This window comes from Coffea arabica, chromosome 10c (genome assembly GCF_036785885.1).
Source record: "Coffea arabica cultivar ET-39 chromosome 10c, Coffea Arabica ET-39 HiFi, whole genome shotgun sequence".
Taxonomy (NCBI): domain Eukaryota; kingdom Viridiplantae; phylum Streptophyta; class Magnoliopsida; order Gentianales; family Rubiaceae; genus Coffea; species Coffea arabica.
In genome coordinates, this window is record NC_092329.1 from 3,341,897 (window position 1) to 3,366,153 (window position 24,257).

Here is a 24,257-nt window from a genome sequence, read left to right on the forward strand (position 1 = left end):
GTAGAGTTCTAGCAAAGTGGAGCATGATATCATCTTTCTAATTAGAGTGGGATTTTTTTTCCCCAGTGAATAGGTATATAAAAGAGTGAATTCTTGAAGAGTGATTTAAAAAAAAAAAAAAAATTCTCAAAATGTGGTAGTTTTTAAATCTCTTTGTAAAAGGCAAAAACGTGTTCATTGAATGCAATGTTTATTCAAAAGTTGCATTCATCAAATGCGTTCGTTGATTTTTTCTAAATAGTTTTTTTTATATATATAAAAGAGCATTTAGTGAATACATTGTATAAAGAATGCATTTACTGAATAAATTGTTTCAAAATTCTTATTATTTGAAAACTCTTTTAAAAAACTACCACTATTTGGGAGATTCCTTGTATATTTTTAATAAGTTTTCCGATTAAGTTAAACATTTTACTTAGAAGCAGTAACTTTTTTGTAGTGAATTGATACGTTATGCTGATGAAGTAACATATCTAATCTAATCAAGAGAAAACTTTTGCTAATAAAGAGTTCAATTTACCCAAACAAAGTGTTAACTTTTGCATATGAGTTGGTACTTTGCCGTAACTTGTAAGTGTCAATTAGACTTTTTGAGTCGGGTTTTAGCAAGTTCAATCTTGGCTCACAAATTATATAGATTTTCAAATTTTGGGCTTTCGGGCTTCAGGTTCATATTAAAGGGCTCAATCTCAACTCATACTATTATATATTATATGAGTTTTGGATCCAAATTGGGATTGGCCAAAATTCATAATTAAATACATAATTATATATAATATATATTAAAAATGTTATTTGCACTCCCACAATTTACTTTATCATATAGTCTAATAAATGAAAACTATATGGTTAGAATAATAGTGAGAGTGTGATTAACAAAAATAAGAGTGCAAATAATATTTTCCTATATATTTTATAATTATGAATTAATACAAATTTATATATAAATTATTAACATTTTATGTCAAAATATGTATAATTATATATTATAATACATATTTTATATATAAAATTATACTCGTATATGAGCTGAACTTTAATTGGGCCTGAGCCTAGTATGGCCCAAACTCGACTCACATTTAGTTTGGGTCCAAGATTTAGGCCCAAACTTTATCTGACCCAATTAAAATTTAGACATAGCGAATTTGTTTTGAACCAAATAGGCCAAACTCGAATTGACCCAGCTCTATTGATGGTCTTACTTCGCTATTACTAGTCAACAATAACAAAGATATAACTTCTGCAATTAAACTTACTACATTTGGAAATTAGATAAAGTAACTTTCTTGGTAAAATAACAAGAATGTTTCATTGTTGGAGTTCAAACACCATTTAATACATTATACATTATAAGGAGGCATTGTGCTTCTTTCATTCAAAAAAAATTTAGAAAATGTAGTATTGCACTCGTCTGGTCTAGAAGTTCATCTCCAACCCTCATAATACTATAAAAGAATTGTAAACAAATAGTGATTTCGCTAATCAAATTGTATAACATCTTTGCTAATATAAAGTATTAACAATTAAGGAGATCTTGATCTAATGGTTGAAATTGAAACTCCAGACTTAGAGCTCATGAATTCTAATCTCTCTTCCCCTTTCTACTTTTTAAATCTTACCTCTCCCGTAGAGAAAGATTTTATTTTATTTTATTTTTTTTAAAAGGATGCTAATGAGAAGCCAGGCTAACCAGCTTACGGGCCGAGATAGGGGCAGGTTTGAGTTCACTAGGATGGGCATGGGCTCATTTTGGCTGTGGGCTTAGCATCACACTTCGCCTGATATCCTATCCAACACTTAAAGGCGTGAACGGTACGTCCCGCTTCCGTCGCCAGTCCCAAAATCCACAAAGGACGAACATGGGCAAGCTCTGAGCTTTACAGTCCAGACTCCAGAGGAAACAGAGGACTGATAAACTTGATATTTTACTGGCCATTAATCCTCACCAAAATTCCTCCCAGAATCTATCATGAGCTTGTGCTTTTGCTCAATCTCTAAACCATCGATTCCAACTTCAGAACCCGCTTTTCGATGGCTGATTCCAAAGCATACGAGGTATCTTCAATTCACCACCCTGCCCAGTCACTTCCTCAATTACCACAATTCTACTAGGCAGCAGAAGCATAACCATTCTGTGAGGGCTGTTCAAGAGGAGGGAACTGGAATCCTTCCTCCTCCTGACGACACCGTTTCACTACCAAACTACCCAGCAGTTGTTGAGGATACCACCCACCAAGAAATCAAGGAAGCCATTCTTGATGATGGAGTAGCAGCTACTGTGTTAGAGGAAGAAGTACCCAACACCCGTCCCAGAAAGAAACAACTTGCTGACAAGGAAGAAAGAGAGTCTGATGATGATAATAGGTTCACTCTTAGAAACGGAAAAGAGGTAGTATATAAACTCGGGCCCTTCCTGTTTTTTCACCTTTCTTTGTTGGGTTCAGTTTCAACTCTCCTTTGAGAAGGAAAGGAAACGATTCTGATTCATTCTTTTGTTTTGTTGTGTTTTTGTAGTTCCATCCCTGTGGCTTTCTTGATTGCAGTTTCCCTGCTTTATTCTAGTTCCGGAACTGACAGAACATTGTTCTGTTTGAAAAGATAACATTTTTAGTGGGGAAATTATGATTTTATTTTTTGGTGGGTACTTTAGGTTCTTGAAGAGAAAGCCTATCTTGTTGGTGTTGCTTGCAAAGGTGATAAAGAAGATTCATTTGGTATAGAGGAATCACTTAAAGAACTTGCCCAGCTAGCTGACACTGCTGGACTATTGGTTGTTGGTTCCACGCATCAGAAGTGAGTATTTGCTTTCACTTTTTCCTATTCTGTATGTAACTAGTGAGGCGTAATGCTGTAAATACAACTTCGCAAACTCTATGAAAGAACCTATGCATTTGCATGACTTGTTCCTAGCTAGATTACTAAAAGCACCTGAAATTAGTGTTAATGTTTCTTTAGTTGAATAGTGCGCAACAACTTGTAGCTATCTAGAATTTTAGATGAGGCTGAGTCTTCTTAAAAGAAAAGCTTTTGAGCGACTTGCGATAGCAATCTCTTTCTTATTCCTATGTGTATGGAATGTAATCTCTTTGTTATTTCATGGTGCAGACTTTCCAAGCTGAATCCAAGGACATATATAGGATCTGGGAAAGTTGCAGAAATCAAGACCACAATTCAAGCATTTGGTGTTGAGACTGTGATATTTGATGACGAGCTTTCACCAGGGTTGGTGCCTACTGAATTTAGCTTGATATCATCACTGTTTTTGAGTCAAATGTCCATTTTCTTTTTTTTTTTGTTGAAAGTTTGTATTGCGAGTTTTTAGAGATAAAATGAATCATTAAATACTTCAAGAACAGTACTGCTTCATATGTTTAACTTTTACAGGTTAATGAGCTAGCGACCCATACTTTGCATGGTATGATAAAATGTTCACACCCAATAAAAAAAAAAAAGACAATGCAATTATTTTTATGACAAATAAGGAGCAAGATTGATGGTGAAGTATGTCAAATATATTTTAACTTCCTAACAACAGATAACTAGACGGAGATTACTCTAGATGCTTATGAAGACATTTATGGTTTTGTAGTGATATAAGGTGATATAAGGCAGGGTTATGGTTTAATGAAGGAAATTGCGAGATCTGGTATCTGTATCTTTTACATATTTAATGATCAATTTAGACAGTTGCGAAATCTGGAGAAGGTTTTCGGTGGAGATGTCAGAGTGTGTGATCGGACAGCCCTCATTCTGGATATTTTCAACCAGCGGGCAGCAACCCGTGAAGCTGCATTACAAGTAAATCTTTACTGGTACTTATATTTCTGTAATAAATATCATTTTGCATGTTTTGATGCTCAGTGGGATAACCTTTCAGGTTTCATTGGCTCAAATGGAATACCAGTTGCCACGGCTCACAAGAATGTGGACGCATCTTGAGCGACAAGCTGGAGGCAAGGTGAAAGGTATGGGTGAGAAACAAATAGAAGTGGACAAGAGAATCCTACGCACTCAAGTAAGTTGCTTGCTCTGCAGTCTAGCTTATGCTTTGCTTCTTGAATTGGTTTCTCCTCATGTGTTAGGCTTAAGATTTTTGTTTTTGTTGAACTGGCAGATTGGTGTTCTAAAAAAGGAGCTGGAATCGGTTCGGAAACATCGAAAGCAGTATAGGACTAGGCGCATCTCTGTCCCTGTTCCTGTTGTATCTTTGGTGAGGAATAAATAGCGTATACTTTTTTTTTTTTCCTTTTTTAATCAAACCTATAAATAATGACAACCAGAATGAACATGTTATCTAATTGTATCCAGCTGCACCATTTAGGTTGGGTACACCAATGCTGGAAAGAGTACACTACTAAATCAATTAACAGGTGCAAACGTCCTTGCTGAGAACCGATTATTTGCTACACTTGACCCTACTACACGAAGAGTACAGGTTAACAACACTTGAAGAAGCTTTGATTTTTCATACTTGTTCCCATGGTTTAGAACTGGTTTCCTGTCTCATAATCAAAGCAAAAATCTTTTCATTTAGACATTCCTTTAGAATATCTGATGTGAATATGTTGCAGTTAGAGGTCGATGATAATTTGTTTGTGAATATTTATTTACAAGTGGCCAGTAGTTCTATGCGATGGAAATAGATTAAGTATGGCTGTTAATTGATGTGTCTTCAATTCAGATGAAAAATGGGAAGGAATTTCTTCTTACAGACACTGTTGGATTTATCCAAAAGCTACCTACAACCCTGGTAAGCTTTTTTTCGTCCCGAGAGCATTGGCTCTTATCTCTTATGCATCTTGATGTGCTTGTAGGATCTTACTAAATTCTGGATTAAATATTTTCTTTGTGTTTTACTTTGACATAGTCTTTTTGTTGTAGGTTGCTGCCTTTAGGGCAACACTAGAAGAAATTTCAGAGTCATCACTTCTTGTGCATGTGGTGGATATAAGGTATAGTTCATAAACCAAAAGCATTCCTTAAACACAAGTATCATTAGCCACTGATATCTGTTTCGTTTAGTTCAGCCATCCACTGGCAGAGCAACAAATAGAGGCTGTGGAGAAAGTTCTTTCTGAACTTGATGCCACATCGATTCCAAAGTTGATGGTCTGGAACAAGGTAATGGGAGTCATCCACATATTCGGGCCTAAAACTTCATACATTTCCAATGACATTAAAATATCCTTCTTAATTCACTTTTCAATTGCATGATTGAGGAGATTGCATCATAATGTAGTTTATCATTGCCATGACCTCTTTTTGTATGTATCTTTGTTTTGTAAATTGTTCTGTGCATCTTCCTCACCCTTTGTGTTTTCTAGGTTGATAAAGCTGAACATCCTGAAAAAACAAAATTGGAAGCCAAGAGGGGAGAAGATGTTGTATGCATATCTGCTCTAACTGGAGAAGGGTTAGATGATTTCTGCAATATGGTCCAGGAAAAGCTTAAGGTGCTGAACTGATTTTTACTTTCACTTTGTACAGAAGAAAAGATCAAATTTTGGAACCTTATTCATGTTAACTAGGTATTCTAGGACAAGTGTATGATTCTTGTTTAAATGATGAAACACATTTGTCTAGCAGAATACAATGGTCTGGGTTGAGGCTTTGATCCCATTTGACAAAGGGGAACTTCTTAGTACCATCCATCGTGTAGGGATGGTTGAGAAAACTGTGAGTGCATTTTATACATTGCAAGGATGCTTGTTTTAACATACTTGTCCCATCTTACTTCTCTTACAAATACGAATTCTCCTTTTTCTGTTACCAGGAATACATCGACAAGGGAACAGTGGTTAAAGCCCATGTGCCTCTCCGGTTTGCAAGGCTTCTGACGCCAATGAGGCAGATGTGTGTATCATGACTTTGGATTTGTACAAATGATGTTCGGATGCGATGGGTTGTTTGAAGACCAATTCATGAATACCAAACTACTTTGATGCTTGCATGGCCAACTATCAAACACGAAAAGCAACTCATCTAGGGCAAAGGAAACAATGGCGATAAAGAAGATTGTCATTGCTCATTGTTGACCTAATGATTTCATGAAATGTCATCCTTCTTCAGAGTGTCTTGTCACAAGATAAGGCTTGGTTGTACATGCATCTTTGTACATAGAGCTTGTAGATGTTGGCATGTCCACTCACTTTTAGCTTCTGTGGGAGTCCTTTGGATGTGTTCCTCTAAGCACCAGATATCCTAATCTAATGTTTCATGAAACTTTTGATCGGGGTAGGGTGCGCCCGTCCCCTTAATTGATTGGTCTGAAACCTGCCATGTTTGGCGTTAAATAATAATACATCAGTTTTGATGGAACCATGATTTGGTAGTGGTCTCCCCTTCCAATGTTTTTAAGGAAGAAAATGGGAAGAAAAGTATACTAGCAAGTACTACTGGCCCAATCCTATTACAAGGGTTGATTTGCCAGCAGCAAATTATGAAAGCGTACAATTCTGTTTTTCTCTTTTGGCTGGTTTTAGAATATAAGAGTAAGATTACCTGTGCGACTAGCATCCATTGTGTATGCATAGGATCATTGTGAACGTTAAACCAGCCCATACCGTATACTTGGTCTTGGCCTCTCGTCATCATCTGAACCACCCCTCATCTTGAGCCTTGACTCTTGATAAGGTAGGTGTAATTCTCAAATGTAGAATCACAGGAGTCGGTGCTTCGGCATTGTAGAAGAAATGATCCTTTGTGCGCCAAAAACAATAAAAAGAAGTGAATTTTTCCAGTTCCTTGGAAGTCTCTTTCCCGGTAATTATTCTATCAACTCAATCAAAGAGGGGAGTTCCCATGGACGGAATAATTAAATCATTAGTGTAGGGGAAATGGCATGTCTGCATATCTTTCGCTGGTTCTGTTTTATTCAGGTCCTAATTTAGAATTGGAAAGAAAAAGTTTTTACTGCATGATGACAATTTAATCAGTCAAATAAGTTTGGATAAATAGAACAACCAATGTACCATTCGCAATTTTGTTCAATGGAGCAGGTGAAACTGAAACCAAAAGCACTGTCGGGGGAATCGGACTCTCTCAATCCCATTTCTGTCAGAAGTGCAAGTACATTGCACGCATTGACGCTAGAGATGACCATTCAAGCCATTTTATTAGAGGATTTGGTAACGAAGTAGTTGATTAGGATTACTGTGGATTTGCATGTATAAATCCACGTGATTTTGCTTATGAAGTCCACAAAACAAACTCGTTCTGAAAAAGATCTAACTACATAGGATTTCAGTTCCAGACAAATGGCTACTCGAATGGTTGTTTTAAGCCTCATTTTAGCAGCTTTTCTCTTTTGCAATCCATCCCAAGCTTTCCCTTTTGGTCGTGGTGGCGCTGGCTACCCTGGTCTTTTCCCAGAATTCTATCAGTTCTCGTGCCCACAAGCTAATGAAATTGTCATGTCCGTTCTGGAGAGGGCCATTGCACAAGATCCCCGAATGGCAGCTTCGTTGCTCAGGCTCCATTTTCATGATTGCTTTGTGCAGGTACCATTGCACTCCTGAAGCTTGCACGGGTTAACAACAGAAACTTTCCTTGGGCCATGAGACTAATAATTAAAACATAAGACTTTGTGGTTTGATCAGGCTCCATTTTATGTTCTGTTTCTTGCAGGGTTGTGACGCATCAATACTCTTAGATGATAGTGCAACAATACAAAGTGAGAAGAATTCTGGACCAAACAAGAATTCTATCCGGGGATTTGAAGTGATTGATGAAATTAAGGCTAGACTTGAGCAAGTTTGTCCTCATACAGTCTCCTGCGCAGATATTCTTGCCCTTGCTGCACGCGATTCAACTGTATTAGTAAGCAACTTGGGACCATTTAAGATTAAAGAATCCTGTGGCTTTTTTCTTTTTGCTATATCAAACATATATTAGCTCCATTTATCAACTAGAATGTGAAACTCCCAGCCCCAAGTTATTGTCAGATCACCGGGGTGGTAAATTGTTCGAAATTAATTTCTGCGTGTGCGCTAGCAAATTAATGCTGGTAAATATGGTGAAACAGAGTGGTGGACCGCATTGGGAAGTCCCACTGGGGAGGAGAGACTCAAGAACAGCAAGCCTGAGTAAATCAAACAGTGACATTCCTGCACCAAATTCTACCATCCAAAACCTCATAACCTTCTTCCAGCGCCAAGGTCTCAATGAACAAGATCTTGTGGCTCTTTCAGGTGAGATCGTTACAAAATAAAGAATATACCCGCAGTTGGCAACTTTCCTATTTATTGGCTTGGCTAATGATTCTTAAGATCAGTATTCAGGGTGGAAAGAAAATTGCAAGATGGTAAGTCCAAGAACTTGCCTGATGATGCTGTGATTTTGTTCCAGGTGGCCACACCATAGGGGTGGCAAGATGTGTGACATTCAGGCAGAGGCTTTACAATCAAAATGGAAACAACCAACCAGACATGACATTGGAGAGAACCTATTACAACGGTCTGAAAGCTGTTTGTCCTAACAGTGGAGGTGATAATAACATCTCGCCCCTGGACATTGCATCCCCAGTCAAATTTGACAACACATACTACAAGCTCATATTGTATGGCAAAGGCCTTCTCAATTCTGATGAAGTGCTTCTGACTGGAAAAGTGGCCAGGACTATGGAATTGGTGAAAAGCTATGCTGCAGATGAATCCCTCTTCTTCCACCAATTTGCTAATTCTATGATGAAGATGGGCAACATTAAACCTCTTACCGGCTCGAAAGGTGAAATTAGGAACAACTGTCGTCGCATCAACTAAAAAAGACTTGCGTGTCTACCATCCAATATTGCAGTTTGCGTTGGATTTACTCCGAACCAGCTTATCAAAAGTTCTGGGAAGTTTTCAATGTCTTGAAGATGCTCTAGTGTTCTGAAGATCATGCATTTATCTTCTTACTCTAAGAAAATGTGTAGATTCACCTAATAGTAATAAATACTTTCCTGTCTTCCTCTGCTTATTAGAAAATTTGCCTGGTTCTTGAATTGTGATGCGTCACGTACACTGAAAAACGAAGCCTTCAAATGCAACCTACATAAAGCAGCTTGGACTTTCAAGACAAAATCTAGTTCACGCATTCCACTGTCTCAAGAAAGCCTGAAAATCCACCGTCCCAAAATCCAACCGGGTGATTGGAAGTACCTTTTCCCATCAACATCTCATTACACCCATTAAGAGACCAAAACGTGGAAAAACCAAGTCAACTGGTTCCCCCAGCTAGGGGAGTTAAAGCCTCACCGAGCTTAACATGCCAAATTCGCAAGAGAACATGGACAAGAAGGTGGCTTATGGCCTTCATCAAATACAAAGTAGATAATAAACTTGTGCGTACGCCATCTAATATCTGATAGGTGTTGCTATACTGCAGGAAAATTGCAAACTTCTCTGATGATTAGAAAGCAAAAACTGCAAACTGGCAAGTCAAAGTTTTCAATTGTGAAAAAAGACTTGCTCAATTGTGAAAAAGACTTGCCTTTATCAACAAATCCATTTTTCTTCATCAAAAAAGAGGAACATCTAACTGAGTCGTCAGGACATTATGCATGCGAACAATGACAACAGATGCCCCCCAAAGCTACTATACGTGTCAAGGTTCTTTTGAAAATTCGCAGCTCCATCATCCGCTATATATGATGTTAACCCCTGAAATTCAATATGCCTAATTAGATACTTGCGCAAAATTAACGCAACTAAATCTGCTAGTATGAAAATATTCTTATACTTCAAAAGGGTTTCTTTTTGTTGTTTTCCCCCTGCATGCATTATGTTTTCAAATTATTATCAATGTGATCTAGGTCGGATGAATGCCAAGTAAATTGAACTTTAGCCAAGCAGGGATAAGCTGTTTTAGTGGGTATGCTAAATTATTCTTTCCAGAGATATCATTTAAAGTGTTACAAGAAATTCTACAAAGCTCGAGTTCAAGAATGAGCAAAAATCTAAAAGCATAAATGATGTTTAAAATTTTCATGAAATGGACACAACAACTCACCAACATTCTTTGACAAAAATTTTCAGGTGACTCATTGAGCATTATAAATCCTGTATAAGTCCCTTCAAATTGCTCAATTATAATAGCACAAAAGAGCACACAGTACATAATTTTATCTGTATCTTCTTCCTCCTCAGGCAAAACGATGTAGCGGGGGAAACAAATATGCTCAACTATGACATTTGTTTTGGGATAATCTCATGAACCATCCTTGAGGTTTTTGATAATTTTATTGAGCTTTCTTGAAATTTCAAAAATTACACCGATCTATTTTGATTTGTCACTTTTGATAACTATGAATCTCAGACTTGGTCAACAATTTGAATGAATACCTCCAAAATACCCTCAGCTCATAAAGTTCAATTACTTTTCATAGCAATTATAATATGTTTCGCACAAATATAAGAAAAGAGTATCAAGTTTTCAATTTCATATTTTTTTTTGTTTGATAAGCAATTATGACAATAATTCTATGGTTATGACACAATGCTTTTAATGGTGCTTTACCATAGATACATATTCTTTCTAAGTTGGAGAAGAAAATATCTTCATAAGACTTTTAAACTGCGTGAATTTTTGGATTGATGGAATTACCAAAATTTGATAGTATTTTTTATCATTTCTTTTTGAATTAGTGTTGCTTTTGATACCAAAAAAAATTGACAAATAACAACTTGATCACTTTCAAAGTTGTTTAAAAAAAATGGTCACTAATCCAACATTTAGGGTAGTTGGTGTTCATGGTTTTCTATAGTTTTACTAGTAAAAATATAAAAATGAGGAATAAAAAGGCAAAAAGGAAAAGAAAAAATAATTATAAACCATTCTTTGTATATGCATACCTTTGTATGGATTTTAATTAAAATGTTAAAATTAGCATTGCCACTCTAGGAGGATAAGGGCGGTAAATATAATTTTTAAAACCTTAAGAGGGTTCAATGAAATTATCAGAAACCTCTCATTAAACTTCTGAGACTTGTTAGATCTGGCCAACCGACGCCGGGTACTGGGCAAACTACACCGCTGACATCTGAATGCTCATATTTACAGCTTAGCAGGATGGCCAAGAATTCGGCGGCGGTGAGAGGATGGCCACTGATGGTTCTGCTATTGATAATCCTCTTCACCGCAATTATTTTCTTCATCAAAGCGGCTTATGATTCTTGCAATGCCCACGGGTATGTCCAGACAGAAAGTTTCAATCGGTTAAAGCCAATTCCTTCACTGAGATTCCAAGAAAGTCCTCTGGCTTTCATGAAGTTCAAGCTCGTTCTCCTAGTCTCCCACGAACTCTCCCTTTCTGGTACTCTTTTTTTATTTGGTTTCCTCTACTGATGCCAAACTCTTTGAGTACAATTGAGATGGATATGCAGGATTATATATTTTTTGTGGGATTCTCATAATTGGGTCCATTATATATTTCATTATTGATTGTGTTATTTCATAACCTTTAGGCTACAGGAGATAGAAAAACTGAAGCTTTTTCTTTGTTGCTCTCTTAAACGATAATTAGGTGGTCCTTTGCTATTGATGGAACTTGCATTCTTGTTAAGTGGAGTTGGCACAGAAGTTGTGTGGATTACTAATCAAAAACCCGTGGAACCGGATGAAGTTATTTACAGCTTGGAACACAAGATGCTGGAAAAAGGAGTAAAGGTAGTCCTAGGAAGTATGCTATTAAGTTTTTATGTCATATTTCTGCTTCGATTTAAATATTTTTTTTTTTTCAATTCTCAGTTGGGTTAGGTGTAGCTTTGACTTTACTTGCTTAGTTATATGTCTTTAGGTTTTTCCAGCTAAGGGTCAGGAGGCTATTGATACTGCTCTAAAAGCTGATATGATCATTTTAAATACTGCTGTTGCTGGGAAGTGGCTCGATGCTGTCTTGAAGGAAGATGTTTCTCGTGTTCTTCCCAAGGTTTTGTGGTGGATTCATGAAATGCGAGGGCATTACTTTAAACTAGAGTATGTTAAGCACCTCCCTTTTGTTGCAGGTGCCATGATTGACTCGCACACCACAGCAGATTACTGGAAGAATAGGACCCAAGAGCGTTTAGGGTAACATTCTTAATATGCTCTACTACATGTAATAAGTAATCCCTAATGCATTTCCTGTCCGGTATTTATCTTTACTTCAAATGGTGCAGAATTAAGATGCCTGATACCTATGTTGTGCACCTTGGGAATAGCAATGACTTGATGGAAGTGGCTGAAGACACCGTGGCAAGAAGAGTCCTTCATGAGCATGTCAGGGAATCACTTGGAGTGCGAAAAGAAGATTTAGTATTTGCCATTATCAATAGTATGTTTTCTGGTTCATGAAAAATATATTCTCCTTCATTACCTTCTTTCTCCAATTAAAATTTGTTGTGGTCTTATGTAGTAGCCATCAAAGCATGATAGCAATGCCTGGATACATATTAGATAGTCAGGTTAAGAACTCACATACGGACGGCGGATGTATGAAATAATGTTATGGATTCACCTGCATTTTGTGCTCCACTGCTGGTTTCTAATTTGAAAATAGATTATTGTGGGTGATGCCTATATCTTCTCCAACTGAATGTAACTTACAAACTTCTTTTTTTCTTTCAATAAGTTGAAACCCTTCAGTGTCGCTACCTTATATTTTTGGCCTGTTTTTTACTTCAGTTCATCCTTGGAGATTCTTTACCGATTTGTGCGGTTGTGTTGATATAACTTATGTAGATGTAAGCAAATCATTGGACCATTATGTTGCCTGCTTGAATTCTAAAATATGTTGTGCTGGTAATTTATCTTTTATATCTTTTTCCTCACCTTCTAATCAGAAGATTCCATTCTCCATGACCTTCTTTCACTTTGTTTTTATGAGAGAGAAGTATTGTCTACTGTATTGTGTTCGCTATTATGGCACTTACTTTAAAAGTTATTTCTTCTTTGTTGAAATTCATTTGCAAAGTTCCTTTCGATATGTATCTCCTGAGCAATGGCATTGTACTATTCTAGGTGTTTCTCGTGGGAAAGGTCAGGATCTGTTCCTCCGGTCATTCTATGAGAGTCTGCAAATTATTCAAGAGAAGAAACTGCAGGTTCCATCATTACATGCAGTAGTAGTTGGAAGTGACATGAATGCGCAGACCAAATTTGAAACAGAACTTCGTAACTTTGTAGTGGAGAAAAGGATTCACGACCGGGTCCACTTTGTGAATAAAACCCTTAATGTATCTCCTTACCTTGCTTCAATTGATGTGCTTGTCCAGAACTCTCAGGTACTTTCTGCTAATTCACCTCATTTTAATGCGTTGCCGTTGGGTTTTAAGCAATAACCTAGTTGATCACTATGATCGTAATGGTACTTTATGGCCACTTTGCTTCAATAAATGTTGGAAGATTACTTCATTCACATGGTACTTTATGCTCACATGTAGTAATCCAGCAGTTTGAATTTTGTTGATCTTTCATGTTGATTCTCTTTACGTGGTTTTTGTTATATTCTCTGCAGAATTTCGACTCCTTAACCTTTTCTTAAAATGTAGGCCAGGGGAGAATGCTTTGGGAGGATTACTATTGAAGCTATGGCTTTCCAGCTACCTGTACTTGTGAGCCTTAAACCGTTCTCCCTGTTTCTTTTTCATTTTGTATCCATTTCTTTTTCGTATGAAACCATTTAAATGACATTGCTTGAGCTAGAATTTTAGTTTTTCTATTATTACAATTTACTCATCCGTGAATTCTCCACCTAATTCAGCATCTGAATGATCAACCTTTTTATTGTGAATGGTATTAATTATTCTACTAGAAATGGAAAAGTGAACGTCCTCTGCCTTTTAAATCGGCTTCTTGATTGAGTTGATATTCAGGCTATTAGACAGTGAGATCATGTATTTGTATGCAACCATCTTTGGCAAGGATCATTCTTGCTTCCACCGAAACATAATGGAGAAAAAGGTCTACTGATTATGTCAGATAACCCACAGCAGGCTAAATTATTAACTCTACACATCTAGTAAAACAGATTATTTCCGTGGGATAAGTAGTTAATAGTCTAAATTTGTTGTATTTCAGCTCTGTTCTGCCTGTAAAATTGTTTGGTTACATGAATTATTCTCATAACAGGGCACAGCTGCTGGAGGCACAATGGAGATTGTACTAAACGGAACAACCGGATGGCTGCATCCTGCTGGAAAAGAAGGTGTGACAGCTCTTGCAGAGAACATTATCAAACTTTCAACCGATGTTAATATGAGGCTGAGAATGGGCAAAAAGGGCTACGAGAGGGTCAAAGAAATATTCCTGGAACACCACATGTCACATAGAATTTCTGTTGTTTTAAAGGATGTTCTGCGTAAAGCAAAGAATAATGCTTAAACTTTTCTCTTCCCCCATCCATGTCACTGCAAAATCATAACATAGGAAGGGGAATGAAAATCAGAGTACCAGAAAACCTTGATCATCTTTATGATAGTGTCAAAGATGTGCCGCTTTTTATAGGAATGACATTAAAAATTTGAAAACTGTATGATATGATTGACTGGTGTATAACCACCTCTTGAAATGTCAGCTCTCATCAAACTTCAAAACTTTTTGAAGCACTTTAGAAGTAATTGTAGAATTTCTTGGAGTCAAGAGAGTATGAAGGCGCTGAACTTCCGGCAAGGGGGCTAGCTTGACTGCATCCTTCTGGATGACGTCCGTCTAGATAGTTTGTACATAACCATTTTTGCAATCTTGTAGAACCAGAAAGCACTGACAAGCTGCAGCCCCAGAGCCATTGCCTGAAAGAAAAAGGAAGAAAAAAAAAAAGATGCTCATACAGCATAAAACACAATAGGATAGCGGAGAAAATTCAGTCTCTCCAAGGCCGAAGGGCATAGTAGCAGTGTACTATGCTAGGGTAAATTAAACTTTCACTAGATAAAGAAACTACCTTTATGAGCAGCGGATTGTCGGCGGAGAGAGTCACGTAAGTGAGATATGGTCCACCAATCATTCTTGCAGATGTGAAGACGATTGCAAACAAGATCTGTTCCAAATTAAAATTGGTTACAGCAGATATTGGAGCAAGATAAATATGGACATGTAACATACCACAGTTTCATTTCAGCTCTCTGCTAAATAATGTAACCAAATTAACTGCAGATAATGAATGTGTAACTCTAATGCAGGGTGACTGACAGATTTTATAATATCAAAATTTGGAAGATAATGAAGTTGGGAGTTATGGGGATATGAACTGACATCAACAGCCAAATTGAAGTCTGTGTTTTTGTAGCCCAGCTCTTTGAGGATCTCCCTCAAGTGCAGAAATGGACTGGATATCTCCGTAATCCATAATGCTGCCACCATTTCTGTTCCACACTGCATCACAAAATTTTGATGTGAGTGAATTATAATGAACAGAGAATAAAGAACTACCAAAGCGAGTAATAAATACCCTCTGATGGGCAAGGCCTGCTCCAAGTCCGATAATAGTGACTAAATGATGAACTGCATTATCAATCTTGACGTTCTTGTCAAACTGGCAACAGACCAGATCATATATGAGATAAGCAGTGGTCACCGCCAGCGTTTGCATCTGCAACAACTTTAAACTACTTTAGTACTAAAAGGGGAATCACCAATTTCTTTCGAAATCTTGAACTTTGTATTCTTCCAAATTTGTTCAGCAAGAAAACCAGCAGAAAAAGACGAGCAAGCTTAACTGGCACTGATACACAACTAGATACTCTACAGAGGAAGGATTCAGTGACGTGCCTGTCTTGGAGAAGATTTTGAGGCCAAGGGAGAAACGGGGCTGCTCCAATCTTGAACAGAAAGACAAGCCAAAACAACTGCCAAAGTTGCATGGACTGTTGAGACCAGGCGATTGCAGAAATCAAACGAACGTTTGGGAAAGATCCTTCTGGCTATCAAGAACAATGTTGTCCATGAAATGACACCAAATACAACTACATTCGCCATATAATCCTCCATCTAGTTTGAGCTGCTGAAAATGCTGATGCTAATGGAAGCAGGGACAAGTTCTATTTGATTAGATAGACAAGCTCGAGCTGTTGAGTAACAATGAGTAAAAGATTTAAGAGGAAGCTAAGCTAAGCTTTTTTGAGAAGGAAAAGCCAGTAATGAATGTTCCTAATCTTCATCAGGAATAGATCTTTCTACTTTCTACTTTCTGGTTTCTGGTTGGGAGTGTATGGAAAGAAAATTCCATAATTCAGGGCCCTCATCAATTTGAGATTTAAACCGATCAAAGAAAAATAATAATAGCAGGTCGGTTAGGTGGCATTTCTATGGTTTCGAGTGCGTTGTTCACCAAATTTGATATCCCCATTTCGAATTTGACCAAGAAAAAATAACCACGTACCCCAACTCATAACTACAACAAAATTCGTACATATATGGACAGGTAATCGATGGAGAACTGCATTTAAGGTCGATAATTCCGTTGCCCATGAAACAGCTCTTGGGTAGCCAGTTCATTGCAGAAAAGCCTGTACAAGTCAAATAGTATCAAGAATTTAAGTTGAAATCAACAGTTAACGGACCACCCACGGGTTGCAATCTGATTGTCATCTTCTTCATTATTTCGTACCACTAAGACTTTAATGCGGTGGCCTCCTCCTTGTGATACACTAGGAATCCCAGATAGAATATTCATTCGAGGGTTCCTCTACCTTTTTTCAAAGGAAATTATCATTTCTACATGATTGGACTCTTTAGGCTGAGCCCCCAGCATGATACACTTTCTTTCCTTGAGATTAGTACGAGTGTCACTTGCTCTCCGTTTTAATTCCACCAAATTTCACGTCAAATCTTAAATTATTAAAAACTAATTAGTTTTCCTTTCAGAACAACATTTAAACAAAAAAATTTACACGAGTCTGCAGCTTCCAGTATACAAATTAAAATGAATTTTTTATAAGAAAAAAAAAATTAGAAGTTACCATGAGTTGATAATAATCCTAGGTAAATTTGTTATACTTCATTGTACACCGAGATTGCCCACTTGAACCGTTGCTGAAATATATGTTCAATTTCATAATAAATGATTAAACAGAGATTCCAGAATTTTATATGTGATTTTGAATCTCAGCTTAGTGTACAGATATCCCAAGAAATTCTTAAATGCAGCGACTGTGATAGTTAGTAGATTATGTAGTAGGACCGACTGAATAAAAATAATTTGAAAATCTTCAAAGAAGTGCTTAGAAGCTAAATAATGGAAACCTCCTTGTTGTCTATTGATTAATTGGACTATAAGATACTAAGTAATGCATTCACATTTTGCGGAAAGTAATGGATTATATGATAAGGTGGAACAGATAGTAAGTAGAAGGTTTTGAATTTAAGACCTTTAATTTACCAAGAAAAAAAATTTTCATTTTTCTCTGGCTTAAAAAAAAGCCTAAACTCAATTTAATCAAATGGGTGCTAGAGTGGAAGCCCAAGTTTAATCGTGACAGGCCTCACTCGTCCCCATCTACATCATAATCATTTAGTCCTGGTCCATAATCAAGTAAGCTAATTTCAGTAATTAAGACTAGAACGAAGTATCTCCACAAGAATTTTTTGGCATATAATTAAAAGGGCCTACATTTCTTTCGCTTGCACCTCTTGTATTAGACTGAGTGTGCCATGGAATAGAATTAGATAAGATGATATAGTTTGGATACTTTTAAGTTCAAATCCTGTAGCCAACTATCCTTCATTGTTAACCTTTATGTATTGTCGTGATTCCCTATTGCGTTGGGTATGTAGCCTGTCCTGGCCATTTTCCCAACCCAAAAGGTTTGGCAATTGTGATCTGATCTAACCTTAAAATGGTTTGCAAGACACAGTAGATCACAAAGGGATGGCGACTAAGGTTTTGTTTGATAAAATTGAATCTGAATTCTGAAATCTAAATACTGAATTAATTAATTTACTGAATTTTAAGCATTGAAAAGAAACATATGAATGTCTTAATTTTAATACTAAACCTATTTATACTGTTTGATAAATATTTATAACTGAATGCTTAATAAGTTTAATTTGACAATTTTGCCCTTATATCTTTTCATTCAAAAAAGAAATAGAACCTATGATTTGATTAGATTAAAATTGTTAGGTATGAAAATGACAGTATTTATTTTTAAATCAAATTAATATAAAAGATGAAATATATTATATGAGGAGTATGGAGAAGATATGAAAGTCATTAAAAAGGGAGAAAAGAGAAACTGAAAACCGTTAGATAGAGAATATCATATTATTTAATTAAATAAGAATTTTGAACATAATTAATAAATAAGGGTAAATTTGGTAGATAAGATATGGTAGTTGAAGTAATTACTCTCTCTGTCCCATTTTGATAGTCCTAGTTTTTTTTTTCACACAGTTTAAGAAAAAGTAGTTAACTTCATTGGAAAAACAAATTTAGATTACTATTTTCCTAAAATAAACTTACATTAAATAAAGTTGGCTTTTCATATATCAATATGTTTTGGAAAATCTAAATGCATTAAATGGGGTAGATTATATTCAATACTAACAATCTATATTAAATAAGGTAATTTATAGTAATAACAACATACATTAAATAAGGGTATTTTAGAGAAATTAAAAGACAACTATATTCTTCAATTGGAAAGTGGACTACAATTTGGGACAGACGAAAAACAAAAACAAAAAAATACATACAAGTTCAGCAGATAGATTTTCATTTACCAAACACTCAAAATATCTGAATATCTGAAAAGATTCAATTTCAGCACTTTTTTATGTTATCAAACTGATCCTAAAAAGCATGCGTCACGGAAAGTTTGGGCTTTTCAGAAAATGGTGTCGTTTTCTTGGCCAAATTTCTAGTGGGGGTGGGGCTTTTTGGGAGGGGGGTGATGCGGTTTCAAATAATTATATGATGCAAGAGATTAAAGTTCTATTGAACATATTCTTAATCTGATCATTGATTTTAAGTACAATTTCTTCATTATTTTTCTTGGTTCAAAAAAATTGAAAAAAATGGGTTAACCTCCCATTTTAAGGTTGCCTGAGGATTTAGAGATCCAGAATCCTAATCTTTCTTTTCCTTCTCCACTTCTTAAAATCCACCATTTTCTTGTTAAATGGAAGATGGGCAGGTGAAGAGAGAGGAGGAAGGGAGGGTGGCGGGGGAAAGAATGAAAAAAGAGAGGAAGAGAGAAGAGGAGAAAGAGGGGAAGGAGGAAAGGGAGGGAGAGACGGAAAAATGGAAGGAAGGGTGAGCCGGCTTTGGCAACTGCAGAAGAAGTGAAAATGATTGAGAAAGGTGGTGAGAGGATTGAGAAATTGGGTGTGTGCTTTTCAGTATTTTAGGTGTGCATTTAAAAATTTTGTAACGTTTTAAAAAATTCCTATGGATAGAATTGTTAAAAAAAAAACCAGTATATTAGAAACTGAAAAAAAAAAATTCACCACCTAGAATTAACTTTCGTTTCTCCAGTATTCATAGAATTAACATTTTTTTAAAAAAAAAAATTAAAAGAAGGAGAAGAAGAACCGAAGAAGTAGTTGCTATGGCAGGTTGCTTTGCCATTTACCATTCTTTAATAACAGAGGAATCAACGCAGCACCAGCAATTCAATGACTAGCCACCGGAACCATCTCAGTCATACCGTCCACTTCTTCAACTAATTTTGCTTGTACAATATCCAATTTTTCCATTGAGATCGAGCACCATAATAATAATGACTTTTAGAATCGTCGGATGCTATTATTGTAATTCCAAAACAAGCCTTTCCACAGTTAGATCATTGTTGTTGTGTGGGTTTGCAATAGTACGGAATAAATCCAGTTTCTTCTTAATGAATGCTCAATTGCTCATCATGATCATACTACTACTACATCCTTTGAAACTCAATTCTCAAGGAACGTTAATTTCCCAGGAAACAGGAACCAAACAATAAAAACAAACAAAAAAGATGGCCAAACAAGAAGTTTAGACCTTAATTACGGCAAGATCTTACACATCAAAAGTCGAGAATAACAATAACAATAGATATTCTAGTCTAAAAACAGGGACATAATTAAACATCAAGTGAAAATTGAAAGAGCAGTAAGTCAACACAAACGATTCAATTCCCATGGTAATACTGCATCATTTACATGCCAAATAAGCCAGTCCCCACATCACTCTTTTTTTTTTTTTTTTTTTTTGACTGCTTAAGCAGTTTTCCATCACCTTATCTCAGATGCTAATTATAACTAAATAGTAATATACTTTTAATTCAATAGGACGGCTACTACTCATCATCCCCCTCTCCACCACACATTCAATGGGCACAGTGAAGGCTGTTGGCAAACAAAATACTATTGATCAGCAGGCCAAGTTGGTGATCAAAATAATCACCAATTAATAAGGAAACATATCAGCTGAGGCCATGATTGGTTGATTAGGATAAATCAAGTTCCACGGGTTATTCATGAAAATCTCAGAATTGGGCTGAAGCTCCAGAGTGTCCAACATGCCATTGCTGGTATTCATGTAACTTAAGATCTCATTCAAAGACTGCAGTCTCTGAGTTAGTTCCGTCAACTGAGCCCCCAAGACTGAATTTTCAGCCTCCACATTCAAGAACTGTTGGGTAGTGATATTCATGGTTGAGAGAATCTGGCTGTTCTCCTCCTTGATTTGAGCCACCTGGGCCATCAGATCATCCAAATGCTTCTGTTTTCTCATTCGGGATCTCCTTGCAGATTCCCTATTGGATTGCATTCGCTTCCTCTTCCTTTGGTCCATCAACAGCTGAGGGTCTCCTTCAGATCCAGAGTTCTTGATCTGACTAGAAGTTGACCCCGAAGAATTACCACTAGAAGAAGCCATGGTGACAGAACTACACTATTTACACCAAGCAGCTTATGATATACTATATAAAATAGTAATCCTAAACTTACAAATCCAGAAAAACAGACGCAGAACCCAGAAATTTATTTCAGTTAAAATAGCTTTATGATATGTCCTATTAAGCACTAATTACTATTAATACATATATATAAATCAAGCACTAGTGAGCGAGATGTTTATGAGAAAACATAAAACCAGTAGAGGAAAACAACAGAGAAAGATTGAACGAGATGGGTCCTGCGCCTGAGGGAGGAATTTATCATAAGCCCGGAACGGAGGATTTCACTAACAACAGGAGACATGAGTCTCAAACTGGAACATATGCAGCTTCAAGATTCATGGAGACAAAAGAAAGTTTTTTTGTTAAGTAAGAAAAAAAAAAAAACCAACAAAGATTCAATCTTCTTCTTGCCAAGATCGAAACTTTTGTTGCCAAGATTGAAACTTTATGAGCTAGATGATCAAATGGGCTTTTGGTAATAAGCAAAGGGAGGAGGACACTGAACTAGAAATCAGAGCCCTAAGGAAGCAGAATCTGAAGGGAGAGAAAGCAAGGCAGCCCAGAGAAAGCAAAGCCTTACGTAAACTACAAAGAAGAAGATAGCAGCTGTGTAGAAATAAGATCTACAAAGGCTAAAAGGAGGAGGAGAGGAGAAGAGGAAGAGGTTTTTGAGGTAGAGGTGGGGAGGATTTATAGCAGAAAAACGGTATGCATGAAAATGAAAGGAAAGACAAAAAAGTTGGGAAGGGCCATAATTTAATGGTTAATAAATGAAAAGGTAAAATGGGAAAAAGTGAAGGGCTTTGAAATCTCCTATGAGAGATGAGACTTGGGAGAGAGACTAGCGAAGTGGGGGCAGGGGGGGGGGCGGGTTTGGGAGAAGTGGGGGCTGGGGTGTAGACGAGATTTCCACAGCCGCCCAACGCCAAGTTCCAGCTGTATGGAGCAAACCATAGACGAAGAAGACACCGAAACTTTTTGTATGAAATCAATGCAGATGCACTTGTGCTTTCTGACAGATTTTCTTACCTTGTTTTCACCACCGTCTTGGCGGTAAATGAGAATCGTTTTACCATCATCTAAAATTATTTAAAATAATTATTTTTTTATAATATGATGGATATAAAATAAAAAATTAATTAAATATTTTAAAAAATATATTTACTATACAAAAAAAAATTCCTATCCAAATAGGTGCTATTTGGTTCAACAAATTTAGTACAATTTAGTCAAATTTTTGTTAAGATGAATGCATGACTTCTTCCGGTTGAAAAAGTTGAGTGTGACGACAATCGTAATAAACTATAAAGAAACACATTTATTTCTTTAATTTTCTTAATGCTAAGTTGATTGTTTCAATCCCATTTTGCTGGTGAAGTAAAGCCAAGCATGAAATTAATACATATGAGCTACTTTGCTAAACTATTTCTTGTTTGAATGCTAGGAATATATGTAAAAATTTACACTTTTCAGTGAAGTGAAAATGCGGTTTATGCGCATAATATCTTAGAAATCGTGTTGTATTTATGAAGTACGTACAAAATAGATTAGTGTCGGAATTATCTTCGAATAAAATTATTTTCTGGCTGCAAAAGAAACAAGTTTTGCTACAACGTACTAGATCGTTTTTGGAGCTACCTTGATGAACTTGTGGGTGCACTCTTTTATTGACCATTAAAATTCTAGTCCATGTGAGGTTTTTTTTTTTTTTCCTTGGATTTGTCCGCATCTCTCCCTCTCACCTTTTTCTTAATAAATAAACAAGAGATTAATTTCATTCTTAATCACGAGCAAAATGTTCTAATTTTTCAGAATAAAATTATATAGTAATTAAATAAAATAGGTGCAGATTGCATCAAACAACAAATAGGACAACCTATAAGTTACCCCACACAAGCCGCGCGCAATCAAATCACATCTTCTGCACCAGTACCTCATAAAAAGAAAAATTAAAACTCATCCCAGTAAATTTGAGTAGTTCTGTCGTTTCTTTCTGGCAAAAATCGTGGGGCATGACAGTAATAATACTCATTTCCCTCTTGAAGAATCTAACCCATTTTAATTTTACTATATCCCTCTAGCTACCATTATTGCAGAGGCAGCCCAAATAAGGAAAAAGGGAAGGAAATAGGAAAACTTACGAGCGCTTAATTTGTACAGAATAGGAAAACTTCTTCTTCAAAGTTATATATCCTACCGTAAATATTGCGTGGAAAAAAGTAGTCCAAACAAATATTATTCGAAATAAATATTATTCTTTAATTCACTTTTTTTTGTTTACGTAACGAATTTACGAATAATCGTACGTCCTCGCTCAAACCTTTTTCTTTCTTTTTCTTTTATTATTATAGGTTTAAAGGGTGACGGTATCGCACTTTATTGGATTTCCTCGAATAGTTAAATCAGCAATTATGTACTAAACATCACACGGAAACTAATCTGAGTGGCAAAACATAAGGCATTATTCCAAGTCATAATCAAAAACTTGTAGATTAACTTGTTCCTTTTATCTAAATATCCAATCCACGCACGCCAAAAATCGAAAGAAAGATATCGCTGCGTTATATACACCACCATTGTTTTAAATGACGTCACCTGGACCTCAAGTTTCTTTTCGAAACCACTTCAAATTTTATACACTAGCAAATTCTTCTTCTTCCTTTTTTCAGTGCAACAGGATAAGAAGTGATATCCTGGAAACATTGGTTACAGTAGTAAATTACTACAAGTTTGTTGATGACATGGTGGACTGGAATATAAAGTTTGTCTCCCTTTTTTGAGGGAAACTTTTTTTTTTTTTTTTTTTTTTTGAGGGAGACGTTATTGAAGATTTTTGTTTTTGCTAACTAACTTGTTTGGGACTGCATTCAAAAGCCTGCATATACTACTGATTCACCGAAAGATTATTGGAATTCTTTTTTAAAGTAAAGTTCAAATGGCAGTTATGTTCTTTATCCAAGTGGTCGACCGCATAGTCCATCAATGTCTAAACATTGAAAAGCAAAGCAAGTAATCAACCAACAATGTCCTTGAGGTATATTCTGTCTCTACTCTTAATTAGCTAATTTATGTGGGTGATTATGGAGAAGGAGCTTGCCATGTGGATTGATCAAAGTTTTAATTAGGTGCAAAGTGTGTTGGATATATATATTTGTTGCGTGCCCGTGCAAAAAAAGGAGATACCCACCATCAATGGCGGTGTTTAATGTGCATAAGAACTTTTGTTGGATTCTGTCTTTAACCCCACAAATTATATTTGTTTTAGGAGCTCGCAGCCTGGCCTTCCCATATAATTTGTTTCAAATTATATTCGAAAGAAAACGATGCTCTTCATCATGATGTCCGTACCTGTTTCTGTTCCATATTTCAAAGTAGGGTCGAGTTAAGATGTTTTACCTGTAATCAATCGAGAAGTCATAGATT

At 36.3% G+C, this 24,257-nt stretch overlaps 5 protein-coding genes across 5 annotated transcripts; 3 read left to right on the forward strand and 2 right to left on the reverse strand.

The window, feature by feature from the left end:
- The first annotated feature begins 1,813 nt into the window (after window positions 1–1,813).
- LOC113714958 (uncharacterized) lies at window positions 1,814–6,318 on the forward strand. The gene is made up of 13 exons (XM_072069328.1): window positions 1,814–2,389; window positions 2,651–2,793; window positions 3,106–3,222; window positions 3,684–3,798; window positions 3,878–4,015; window positions 4,115–4,210; window positions 4,322–4,435; window positions 4,682–4,750; window positions 4,882–4,952; window positions 5,028–5,121; window positions 5,325–5,453; window positions 5,587–5,676; window positions 5,774–6,318. The coding sequence occupies exons 1-13, from the start codon at window positions 1,970–1,972 to the stop codon at window positions 5,864–5,866; spliced, it is 1,689 nt and encodes a 562-aa protein (XP_071925429.1). The 5' UTR covers window positions 1,814–1,969; the 3' UTR covers window positions 5,867–6,318.
- A 903-nt stretch (window positions 6,319–7,221) lies between these two features.
- On the forward strand, window positions 7,222–8,966 carry LOC113713421 (peroxidase 9-like). The gene is made up of 4 exons (XM_072069402.1): window positions 7,222–7,499; window positions 7,627–7,818; window positions 8,024–8,189; window positions 8,347–8,966. The coding sequence occupies exons 1-4, from the start codon at window positions 7,257–7,259 to the stop codon at window positions 8,757–8,759; spliced, it is 1,014 nt and encodes a 337-aa protein (XP_071925503.1). The 5' UTR covers window positions 7,222–7,256; the 3' UTR covers window positions 8,760–8,966.
- Window positions 8,967–10,932: 1,966 nt separating this feature from the next.
- Window positions 10,933–14,554, forward strand: LOC113713254 (uncharacterized). The gene is made up of 7 exons (XM_027236932.2): window positions 10,933–11,293; window positions 11,504–11,646; window positions 11,777–12,048; window positions 12,138–12,292; window positions 12,979–13,241; window positions 13,509–13,571; window positions 14,089–14,554. Exons 1-7 carry the CDS (start codon window positions 11,050–11,052, stop codon window positions 14,338–14,340), a joined length of 1,392 nt encoding a protein of 463 aa, XP_027092733.2. The 5' UTR covers window positions 10,933–11,049; the 3' UTR covers window positions 14,341–14,554.
- On the reverse strand, window positions 14,407–16,136 carry LOC113713255 (uncharacterized). Its single transcript, XM_072069403.1, has 5 exons — window positions 15,727–16,136; window positions 15,407–15,547; window positions 15,211–15,330; window positions 14,900–14,995; window positions 14,407–14,747 (listed from the first exon to the last, which is right to left on the reverse strand). The coding sequence occupies exons 1-5, from the start codon at window positions 15,943–15,945 to the stop codon at window positions 14,634–14,636; spliced, it is 690 nt and encodes a 229-aa protein (XP_071925504.1). The 5' UTR covers window positions 15,946–16,136; the 3' UTR covers window positions 14,407–14,633.
- A 3,909-nt stretch (window positions 16,137–20,045) lies between these two features.
- LOC113714921 (bZIP transcription factor 44-like) lies at window positions 20,046–21,640 on the reverse strand. Its single transcript, XM_072069117.1, has one exon. It carries the CDS (start codon window positions 20,810–20,812, stop codon window positions 20,342–20,344), a length of 471 nt encoding a protein of 156 aa, XP_071925218.1. The 5' UTR covers window positions 20,813–21,640; the 3' UTR covers window positions 20,046–20,341.
- Between the last annotated feature and the right edge of the window lie 2,617 nt (window positions 21,641–24,257).